Below are 11,448 nucleotides of genomic sequence, written 5' to 3' on the forward strand. Positions count from 1 at the left end.
ATTTTATAAAATTCTATATTGCGGTTACGACATAATTTTATCTATGTTTTAGTATTGTAAGTTTTGTTCACAACGAAGTTTCGGGTACATACTAATGTATAAGTAGTAATCTAAGAACATATGTACAAATTGTACGTTAAAGTTGTACGTATGTTCGACATGAACATTTTTCCACGCTCCAACACCCTCACCGCAACGTGACTACGTGAGGGGTGAGTTTACGTAAAGGTTTTAATCTTATTTAATAAAACTTCAATAACATTAACTTTTTTCACTATATTAATTTTATGCTTTAAAACACGCACATAGGGTTTGATAGTAGTTTATATTAGCTATGAAAAGCATAACTCCATTTAAAGGGGGAGGGGGTACTTGTATCATTATAGAAATGAAGGGTGTCACAACTTATCCACAAAAAGTCTTCGAAATAAAAGAACATTAGAGGTCATGTTTCAAACCAAGAAAAAGTCATAAGAGCGAAGTCTCTTAATTTCTTCATCTTGCAATATAATAATATTATACTCACCATATATTCATATAGAAAACTTCATATTGGTCACCACTCAGGCACTCACCATCTCATCCCATCCCATTTCCATTCCTTTCCTCTCCACTTTCCAAGAAACACCATTTTTTTTCCTTAAAAAAGGCAATATATATTTCTGAATCCTTAAATGATCAAAACCTAACTCACTAACTGTGTGTGTGTCAGTGAGATATACAAAGAGATAATATGGGATGCTGCTTTCCAAAACCTGTCAATAATCTTTCAACCACCAATCAAATTCAGACCCCAGGTATTTTATTTCTTTAATATTTTCTTTAACTATTACCTTTTTTTTATTTCTTTATACTTTTATTAAATTTCACCTTTTTTTAATATATTTTTTCAGCAGTTTTTGTTAGTGATGACATAAAGAAAGAACCCATGATCCAAAAACAGCCATCCACGGATGTCGAAGGTGGCGGCAAAGAAGCGAAGCCGAGGACGGCTGAGAGAATAGTTACACCAAATTTAAAGTGTTTCACATATTCTGATCTTCGAAGCGCCACAAAGAATTTTCGGCCAGATACCATGCTTGGAGAAGGTGGTTTTGGGAGGGTTTTCAAGGGATGGGTGGACGGCGAAACCTACGCGCCGTCCAAGCCCGGTATGGGCATCGCTGTTGCCGTCAAGAAATCAAATACGGACAGCGCTCAAGGTCTCAAAGAATGGCAGGTTTGTTTCTTCCAATTTTGCTTTGTCTTCCTGATTATTATATGAATTACCTAACCCATAGTAAATATTCATTATTAATGTTATATATGTATTGTTGCATGTCAAATATGCGTGACGTGCACGATGATTAATTGCATTTGCAATAAGTCAAGCTGTAGAAATATATATTTGTATAGCATAACTTTTAACCAATATACTAATGTCTCATTAGTTTATTTTTGTTGAAACTTCTAAATCCAATTAGTACAATTAAAGTTAGATAATGTACAAGTTCATATAGAATGTTTTTTTTGTCTTTAGGAAAGTGCTATTGAAGAGACTTATAAATATTACAAGTAGAAAAATGTAACCCCACATTCACATGTCATTTTTCAAATTAATATGTATTTTCATTGGGTCCTTCTTATTAATTAATATTGTAATGTTGGTATATATTTTGGAATTAGTTTTTGGTCAAAGAGTGTCTCCCCAATTTTTTTCTCAAAGTTTAGACTTTAGACATTTGGGATAGCAAAGTTTGGTTTGACATCTTCAAAATACATGTATACATCAATTCATCTCCAATGATATTTACTTATTTTTAAATAAATTATGAAATTAAATGCTCAACTATTCATAATAATATTTTTTTTAATTAGTTCTAATTGTTTTTAATGCAGGCAGAAGTGAATTTTTTGGGAAAAATCAGCCATCCAAATCTTGTTAAACTAGTGGGATATTGCTCAGAAGACAGAGAATTTCTTCTTGTGTATGAATATATGCAAAAGGGCAGTCTTGAAAATCATCTTTTTAAAAGTAATTACTTTATATTCATACCAATTAGTATTTTTTAAATATTAAATTAGTATTAAAGCAATTTAATTTATATATATTTGATATCGCAATAGGTCGGGAACCAATTCCATGGTCCACGAGGATTAAAATAGCCACTGGAGCAGCACAAGGGCTCGCATTTTTGCATACTACAGAAAATACTGTAATTTATAGGGATTTTAAGTCCGCAAATATTTTGTTAGACACGGTATGTATATGCTATAAACTTTATAAATTAGTTCAATTTAACTTAGAAATTATTTATGATTTAATTTATTTTCTTTTCTTCAGGATTTTAATGCGAAGCTCTCTGATTTTGGACTCGCTAAGTTGGGTCCCGCCAATGGCGCTTCTCATGTCTCAACTCGCGTTGCAGGCACATACGGTTATGCGGCTCCAGAATACATAGCCACCGGTTAGTTATCCACTCTTGTTTCAAATTTATGTATAGACTAGACAACTATATATTACATAATACCACACGTCTCTATAAGTTGGTATTTCCTAACATCAGGGTGAACGGTCTAAATCATGTAATGTGCACGTGTGGTTATGTTAAGGGTAACTAATAGTAGGGTACTAGGGTAACCAATCCCATATCTGAAAACTTGTTCCATTGTCCGTCCTAAATGTTCTGGGTTTCGAGTTTCCCTATCAAAGTCAGGTGTTTTTTACCGTCTCTAATATAAATTAAGTCTTCGTCCAAAGAAGTCATTGGAAAAGTTATGGTTTAAATGCAGGTCATTTATATGTCAAGAGTGACGTCTATGGCTTTGGAGTGGTATTGCTAGAAATAATAACAGGTCTACGTGTGGTTGACACTAATAGGCCAGGCTCACAGCATAATTTGGTGGAGTGGGCTCGACCTGCATTGCCCGACCGAAAGAAACTGCGAAAAATAATGGACCCGGGGCTTGAAAACGATTACCCTTCAAAAGGTGCACGTAAAGTGGCGGAGCTCATCTTACGTTGTCTAGAACAAGACCCGAAAAATCGACCTTCAATGGAAGAAGTTGTGTTGAGTTTACAAGCCATCAGTGCTATTGAAACAAAACCGAAGGAGGCTAAGGTCCATACAACCCATCAAACAGGCCCCAGTCACGTTCGTCGACATTATCAATCAGCCCACCAATCTCCACTCCATAGGAAGGTTGGTCGGTGAGATCGTATTGACCAAAAAGATCAACGAACCATTTTAAAGTAGCATTGAAACCAACCTGAAAATGGTTTAAATCAGTTTGCCAAAGAGACTCAGCGATATAGCCCCTTTAGAGGTAGCAGCTCCCTAAACGTTGCGGAAGGTGAAATATGTTGTTTGATTTATTGATTATGTATATTTATTTGTAGAATAATTCAATACGTGAATATAGTTTGTATTCATTACACTGCCTCCTCAGTCCTCAAGCTTATATTTCATATACTATTGAACTCTTGTAGTTTTATGTACTTCTTGTGATTAAAATTTGAGTTCAAAATAGATCATTCTTATGACCTTGCAAACTGCATATACATCACCAACAGCACCACCTCCACCGCCCCTCCTCCACCACAGCCTTCTCTTGCCGCCTTCACAGATGCTGCTAGTGAATATTGTTGAGCTATTCGAGATATTTTATATCTAGCCCAAGTTTACATCACTAAAAAACATTGAGACATTTTACCGAGCCTAAAGCCAACAAGTAAACCTCAAGCTTGTCATGGCCCGTTTGCATCCCCATATATTTAGCAGTTTCGATTGGCACAAAGAATACTAAACCTAAAACTATAACCACTTGACGAGAAAAAGAAATCAATGAAGCAAACGAAATTAAATAAATCATGCTACAAAAGATAGGGCTCAGTCATTAACATTGTCATATACTACGTTCAACCTAATAATCAACTAACAAGTAGGATAGATATGCGGTTACACAACACACAATCTCAGAAACATTTGCGATGCACAACAGACGGTCCAGATTCATCATAATCTCCCTTGGTTATATGTTGATTTTGAGGAAACACAACCTTCGCAAGTATCGCACCTCCCACCCATGCGGAATACATGGATAAGTCCTCTGGCATGTATTCTGGTGCCTGCAATCCCTCATAATATTATTTATAAAATAAAAATTATAATCACATTTATGTGTGTCGCGTATTTTTCGCATTTCCCCCCGATTTTAATGAAAAATTATGTGTCATTACCTTTACTAAAGAAGGACGTATGGCAGATGAACAAAGACTAGCTTCCTTCTGAAACCTATCTTCAAAACCTACAGTGCAGCCAGTTAACGGGTCAAAAAGTATATATTAGTGCAATAAATCTAGCCTTCTGAACACTGCACTTTAGTATATTGTAGTTTAGAAAAACATATTGGGCAAGTATCAACATGTATGGCTTCCTTTTTAGCTAATATGTTAAACTTTTTACCCATTTGACCCGTCAGAAAGATAAGATGACCCAAATGACCAGTTTATAAGCAGGTCAAATTTTCCACCTCGATATTATATTATATTATATTATATATATATATATATTAAAAGGCAAACTATGAATGTGAGTGAAAAACACAAGTCACTTCTTAGTTCTTACAATTGCTTTAAGCATGGGTTTTTCCAAGTTACAACCCCCCCTCCTCTACTTACCATTTAGACCCTCAACTTATTTTACTTTTATTCTTTTTTCTAACCTATGCCACATGGACCACTAACAGTTAATTTCTCTTACAATGTTTGTAAGTTCCGAGTATGCCTTTGAAACGCGCTTATTTGTATCATCGTATCGATATAAATTTTGTTCAAACGGTGTTGTTAATGGTAATTTAAAACTTACAAGGGCTCGAAGCACAAACGCACACACCATCAAAACTGCATCACGATTTACATCTTTTTTGTATAGTGATGCCGTGTACCCTTTTCGCCATTCTAATTAACGTGTCAACATGAATATTTTGCTGTATGCATATACAACGTCAAATTTTTCATGGGTTTGTGTGCATTTTAAAAACTTTTGTAAATTGTCAATAGTATAGTTAACAAAATATGCAAACGCACCAGAACTACTGGTTAGATAAAATATAGAAAAGTCAAAAAAAAAGGAAAAAGAAAAAAAAATTACCTGGCATGGAAACTGTTCCGCCACAGAGAACTGTGTTCTCCAACAACTGACGATGATTCTCAGATGACACGGTTGAAATGATCCGAACAAGCTGTTCAACAAGCCCATGGGCCTCTAGGCCCAATATAGATGGTTGAAACAAAGCCTCACCAACTGTATACCTTTCTCTTTTAATAGAAATCACCTGAAACAAACTGGACTTTCAGTCAAACGGTTCGTGAACAGTTCAGCGAAAAGTTCATATATGTTTACTTTTTTAGTAAACAAAAAAAACACGAACAATTCTTTTTTTAATTTAGGGGGTGTTTGGGACTCCTTATTTCCACCAACTTATAACTTATAAACTTTTTGAAAAGTTAATAATGTGTAAAAGGTGTTTGGCAAACCATAAGGACTTATGGTTTTTAACTTATGGCCAAGGCAAAATAAGAGGGTTTTGAAAAGTTATGATTCTCTAACTTATTAACTTAAAAGGTATAATATTCCCAAACACTCCTTAAAAAACAACTTATTAACATAAGTTAATCCAAACACTTTTATACAAACTCCTTTTCAAAAAGTCATAAGTTTATAATTCCTTTTCACATAAAGTCCTTTTAAACTTAAATAAGGAATCCCAAACACACCCTTAGTTAAAACAATCGAACATAAACGTTTATGTTCGTTCATTTGTGTCAGTTGATGTTCTGTCGTTTATGGTCATCTATGTTTGTTAGTTTACATTTATTTAAATTCGTTTAAGGTCGTTAATATATTCATTTCATATTTTACAATCTAGTCTAGCTTTAGTAACTTTTTAGCGCAGCACATTGTTGTTTACATTTACGTTTAATTGGTTTTAGCTCAGTTATGTTCATTCATGAATGTTTGGTTACATTTGTTCATTTACGTTATTGAACCATTCGTTTATACTGTTAACGAACGAACATAAACAAACATGAGCACCTACATTTTCTTAACGAACGAATACGAAGAAGAAAACCTCATTTGTGGAAAATTGTTTGTGTTCAATCGTTTGTTCAATTAAAGTTGAACGACAAACGCGAACATGCTCCGTTCATGTTCATTCAGTTTGTTTACAAGACTAACCCAAAGCATTATCAGATAAACATGCATACATACGCACTCATGAGAAAAAAAGATTAACGAGTTACGGGACCACCTGGCCATCTGGCAAGGTATGCTTCTCCTCAGGGCATGATTGTAGGGTTTTGTCATAAGCTATATCATCTTCAGCACAGTATGCATACTGCTCTTTTAACTTCTCAACTTCTGAAATATCAAGTTTGACCAGTGGATTTGACTTTGCAAGCTCTTGTGCAAACAAGTTTGTTAAATCAACACCACCAATTTCTAATCTTTTAGATGCTACATGTTGAACCGCACCTTCAATTACTGGAGCAATATCTGAAATAGCACCCAAAAACAATCAGTAAAGTAAACTTTATAAGTTTATATATACTTATGAGCTGGTATGCTAAAACTTATATACCTATTTTTCCATGGCCAATATCAACCGTACACCCTGAAATACGTCCTACTGCATACAATGATAATACTGCTTGCTCCGAAGCATAGAAGCCTGATACGTTAAATGTTTCAAACATCATCTGCACCAGCTGTTCTCTAACAGCCTATGAGAAAACACAAACTTGATTGAGCTTGAAAGGTAAAAAAGTAGCTTAACAAAAAGCTTTGACATATAAATGGAGATTGAAAGGTTTGACAAACCTTGGGGGTTAAAAGCGGATCTGCAAATAAGATTTGTCCCTCATTGCCAATTTCCCACCCTAAACCATTGTAAAGAACATGATGCAGTAGATCCTCCATAGCGTCCCAATCTTTAATAAAACCTCGGACCACTGGGTCAACATTGTTAGCCTGCTGTGATGGAGAATCGGGCAACGAACCATCTTCATTCATGATTTTCATTTGAGTTGGAATCATCTGATTCATATATCAAACATGTTACACAACTGAATACAACAAATTACATCAAAAAAAACATTTAAAACATATTACAGAGCTACGGCTGAGCCAGGGCGAGCTCGGGCTCGAGCTCAAACTTAAATGAGCCAGCTCAAGCTTGGCTCGCTTATTAACGAACTGAAAAACCAAGCTTGGCTCGTTAAAAGCTCAAGCCAACTCGTGGCTTGTCAAGCTGGCTCATTAACTTATGTTTACATACATTGATATGTGAAAGACAAAATATAATTTTTAACATACATCTGATACAAAATGTATAAACAAGATAATTTATAGCATCATATGTGTTATTTTTGTTTTTTTTAATATTTTTTAAAGATCAAGTGGCATATTATATGTATTACTTAATTTATTTTCTCATGATTTTGAAGGTTTTATTATTTATATAATAATGTATGAAAGTTAATCAAAACGAGCCTACAAGCCAACCTGGCTCGAGCTCAAACTTAAATGAGCCAGCTCAAGCTTGGCTCGCTTATTAACGAACTGAAAAACCAAGCTTGGCTCGTTAAAAGCTCAAGCCAACTCGTGGCTTGTCAAGCTGGCTCATTAACTTATGTTTACATACATTGATATGTGAAAGACAAAATATAATTTTTAACATACATCTGATACAAAATGTATAAACAAGATAATTTATAGCATCATATGTGTTATTTTTGTTTTTTTTAATATTTTTTAAAGATCAAGTGGCATATTATATGTATTACTTAATTTATTTTCTCATGATTTTGAAGGTTTTATTATTTATATAATAATGTATGAAAGTTAATCAAAACGAGCCTACAAGCCAACCTGGCTCAGGATCGGCTTGTTTAGAAACCAACCTGAATCGTTTAGATACAAGCTTTTTTCGAGCAAACATCGAGCTTTTATAACAGCCCTAACAGAGCAGCCAGTACGCAATTTAAACTTAAAAGAGCGGTATAAAGTTGTGAAACATAACATTACCATGGAAGGAGCTTGATCCGGAATTGCAAAACCGGCTTTCAAGAGCTTAGAGCCAGCATCAATCACCACTGCCTCCATTTTTCTTTAGTTTATCTATGAAAAAATACATATATAAAAAGATGAAACAGCTTATCGAACGAACAAATCAATAATATTACTCTAAAATTCAACTGTGTGTTTCAGTAACTAGTCTACCATTTCAGCTAATTGTAGTAACAATGTAACATCTTTAGTAAAGTGAGTTAAAGTAATACAACGAGCTGCAAACAGTATATTATATAGAGAAATGAACAGAATTACCCCAAAATTACCAAATTAGGGCAAAATTAGAGTTCCAGAAGCTCAATATTAACTATAATTATAATCAGACTCGTCTCGCTCTAAATAACTTTAAACTATTGGAATAAGCAATATCTATATAACTACCATCACCGAAAAACTAAGATATATAACTATAATAACAGAAACAACAAAGGTATAGTAAACAAACGAAGATAGAAACTGAAGCTAACCAGTAGAAATTAATGTCCACCGGAGATAGAAACCTCAGATTGCTACACCGCTTAGACGGCGACGGTGGTTCGCCGGAAGAGAGAAGAACGTAAACGCGGAGAGAAGAGTGGTTTGGGGTTGGGGTTCCAGATTCACATCACACTCCTTGTTTGTTTGTCGTGAGCGTTATTGGGCCTGGTTAGTAGGTGATGTTCTAGTGGATTGGTTTTCTCAATTGACTCAATTACTATTTGTTATTGGGCTTGCATTTCATAATAATATAAACAATATAACAATGTCGTACTCGAGAATAAAATGCTTGTTTTTTTAATGTGTAATTATCTAAAAAGATATTAACGTAGAAAAAGTTTATTGTCGTTTAAAAACCATGGGAAGATTTACTTATGATGTAGCCCTTGAAATACTGAAATGGAAGTGGGACATGTCACCATGAACTTCATAACTAGACTATTTCGTATAGCTAAAATTTAAAGACACTATATGTGTGATTGTAGACCATCTAACGAAAAGTGTTCACCTATGGTTATACGTGAGACTTTAGCATAGGCAAAGTTGGCAAAAATGTTCATCAAAGAGATGGTGGCTCGACACGATGTACAGTCGTCAATCGTGTTCGGTTTGGATACATAGAACTTATTTATGAAGGGGCTATGAGATTAAATATCAGCACAACATATCATCCTTAAACCGATGGACAACCCGAAATGACTAACCAAACCCTCGAGGATATGCTTTGTGTTTGTGTTGTCGACTTTGGCGGTGGTTGGGATGGCAACTAATCTTTCGCCGAGTTCTTTACAACAATAGCTACCACACAAACATAAAGATGCCCATTGAGATGATTTATGGAAGATGTTGTCGAACTCTGGTGTGTCTGGGTGAATGAAATCAGACAAAAGAATGTGGGAGTTTAAAGGTTATGAAGTCAACTTCGGAGAAGTTTGACCAAGTTAAGGCTTGATTGAAAGCTTCCCAAAATGGACAAAAATGTATGTGGATAAGCAAGGCATACCGATCGAGTTCACCATTAGTGAAAAGGTAATGGTAAAAGTATCTCCCTAGTAGGGAATTATCTAGTTTTGGAATAAAGAAAAGTTAATTCCAAGGTATTAGATTGTTTAAGATACTGGCTCAAGTGGGAGAAGTGGCTTACATGCTAGAACTACACGAGAAACTAAATGAAATACATCCTACATTTCATGTATAACATTTACGAAAGTGTCTAGCTAATGATGTGACCAAAGTACTGTAGGGAAACACCGAAGTGGGTAACAGACTAAATAATGTTGAAGAATCGGTAGCCATCGTCGTCCAAAGGGAAAAGCAGTTACGCAAGCTATCAGACATGTTAGAGTGCTATGGAAGTATCAAAAGGGATTAGAAGCAACTTAGGGAGTTCAAAAAGGAGATGTATCCATTGTTATTTGATATGTAACAAGTTTTGAGAACGAAACCTCTTGCAAGAAGGGTAGGCTTGTAACATTCGAAATTATATGAGTTTCAATGGAATCAATAAAGATGTTTATTATGATATAATATTATAATATTGATATTTATGAATATTATTATGGAAAGTTAGAGGTCTACCCTAATAAACATTTTGACCACCACCCTAATCCTCGTTAGTCATTACTTCACCTTAAGGAAAACTCTAAAGAGAGAAAGTGGAGAGATAAAATGAGAGAAAGAGCTCGGACTCGCGAAAGTGTGAGGTTTCTAAAGAGCATGTTGGGTGAGGATTTGTAACATTCCAAAATTTTGAATAATAATAATATGGTATATTGACTCGTTATGACGGAAAAGTTTACTTGAGTTAATAAATAAATAGTAAAATGGTAAAAGGGAAAGATAAGTAGGCTAATTAAATGGAATTAATCATGGACTAAAAAGGAAAGGCCTTAGGTCCATGGGCTTAAGGGAGTATAAATACCCCCTTAAACCCTAAATCTTTCCATTTACATCCATCTTATCCATCTTATTCTCCCTACGCACCTTAAAACACACACTTAAGCCAAATACACCTCCCATAGCCGTCGGCCACCATCCGAACCCAAAACCAAGCGTTGTAATATTGAATCTTCGATTATACAAGTAGGCTAACCAGTCCAAGATCACGTATCAAGCTAAACACGGTTCGGAGAGAATTCTAAAGGTATGTTTTAAGCTTAAAGTTTACACTTTTATGAACAGTTAGTCTTGAAACTTAAACCTATAGTAGATCGGGGGCTAAACGAACCACAAAGTTGCAAGCTTGACGATTAAATGGACTTAATGGACCTTCGGTTAGATATGGTTCATGAAGGGGACCCTAGATTTAGCTTGGAACGTTTTAAATCCGTAAAGGTTTAAACTTTACACCTGAAAGGGGGTAGATCTTGGTGATGTACCATCATGGGGTGCAAAATGATTAAGAACGGTAGAAAAGGTTGTGAAATATTAACAAAATGGGTAGCTGAGGCTGGGTTAAGGGTGTTAAGATAAGAAATCAAGCTGAAAGCTTCAAACCTGGGCGTTCACGGTCAAACCTGGGCGTTCTCGGTCAAACCTGGGAGTTCTCGGTCATACGAGGGTTCTCTGCCTGGGGTTCCCGGCCATCCCATTTCTGTTGGATTTGGGCCTGAACCCAGCCGGGTCCAGGTGCTTTACTGGATAGTTGGGCCTGGGCTAAATTAAAGTCCATAAGTTGTTAAGCCCTTGTCTAAACTAAACAAACAAGCCCAACTTAGAAACATGTTGGTCAACTAAAATACCGACTTAATCAAGTAAAGGGTTAATTAACAAAAATATATATTTAACAGTTAGCCGTGCTCAATTAAAGAAGGGGATAACAATTAACGGCGAACGCAACAGGATCCAGTTGAGTTTC

The 11,448-nt window shown here is 35.3% G+C and overlaps 2 protein-coding genes across 5 annotated transcripts; one reads left to right on the forward strand and one right to left on the reverse strand.

The window, feature by feature from the left end:
• Positions 1-372: 372 nt before the first annotated feature.
• Positions 373-3,415, forward strand: LOC143538308 (putative serine/threonine-protein kinase PIX13). 2 transcript variants are annotated; one of them, XM_077031898.1, is made up of 6 exons: positions 373-797; positions 897-1,219; positions 1,879-2,014; positions 2,107-2,240; positions 2,324-2,447; positions 2,773-3,415. In XM_077031898.1, the coding sequence occupies exons 1-6, from the start codon at positions 734-736 to the stop codon at positions 3,192-3,194; spliced, it is 1,203 nt and encodes a 400-aa protein (XP_076888013.1). In that variant the 5' UTR covers positions 373-733; the 3' UTR covers positions 3,195-3,415. The 2 variants fall into 2 exon arrangements, with proteins under 2 accessions (XP_076888013.1, XP_076888012.1); XM_077031897.1 differs by having other exon boundaries at positions 376-797; positions 894-1,219.
• A 389-nt stretch (positions 3,416-3,804) lies between these two features.
• LOC143538309 (actin-related protein 7-like) lies at positions 3,805-8,685 on the reverse strand. Of its 3 annotated transcripts, none has more exons than XM_077031899.1 (8): positions 8,582-8,685; positions 8,070-8,162; positions 6,864-7,079; positions 6,625-6,766; positions 6,295-6,539; positions 5,133-5,316; positions 4,220-4,287; positions 3,805-4,108 (listed from the first exon to the last, which is right to left on the reverse strand). In XM_077031899.1, the coding sequence occupies exons 2-8, from the start codon at positions 8,145-8,147 to the stop codon at positions 3,956-3,958; spliced, it is 1,086 nt and encodes a 361-aa protein (XP_076888014.1). In that variant the 5' UTR covers positions 8,148-8,162; positions 8,582-8,685; the 3' UTR covers positions 3,805-3,955. The 3 variants fall into 3 exon arrangements, with proteins under 3 accessions (XP_076888014.1, XP_076888016.1, XP_076888015.1); XM_077031901.1 differs by having other exon boundaries at positions 8,070-8,151; positions 8,572-8,683; XM_077031900.1 differs by lacking the exon at positions 8,582-8,685 and adding an exon at positions 8,370-8,387.
• Positions 8,686-11,448: the final 2,763 nt, after the last annotated feature.

The sequence above is a fragment of the Bidens hawaiensis genome, unplaced genomic scaffold (genome assembly GCF_021521415.1).
Source record: "Bidens hawaiensis isolate Kalapana, Puna unplaced genomic scaffold, B.hawaiensis_p1.1 tig00011542_1, whole genome shotgun sequence".
Lineage (NCBI taxonomy): Eukaryota > Viridiplantae > Streptophyta > Magnoliopsida > Asterales > Asteraceae > Bidens > Bidens hawaiensis.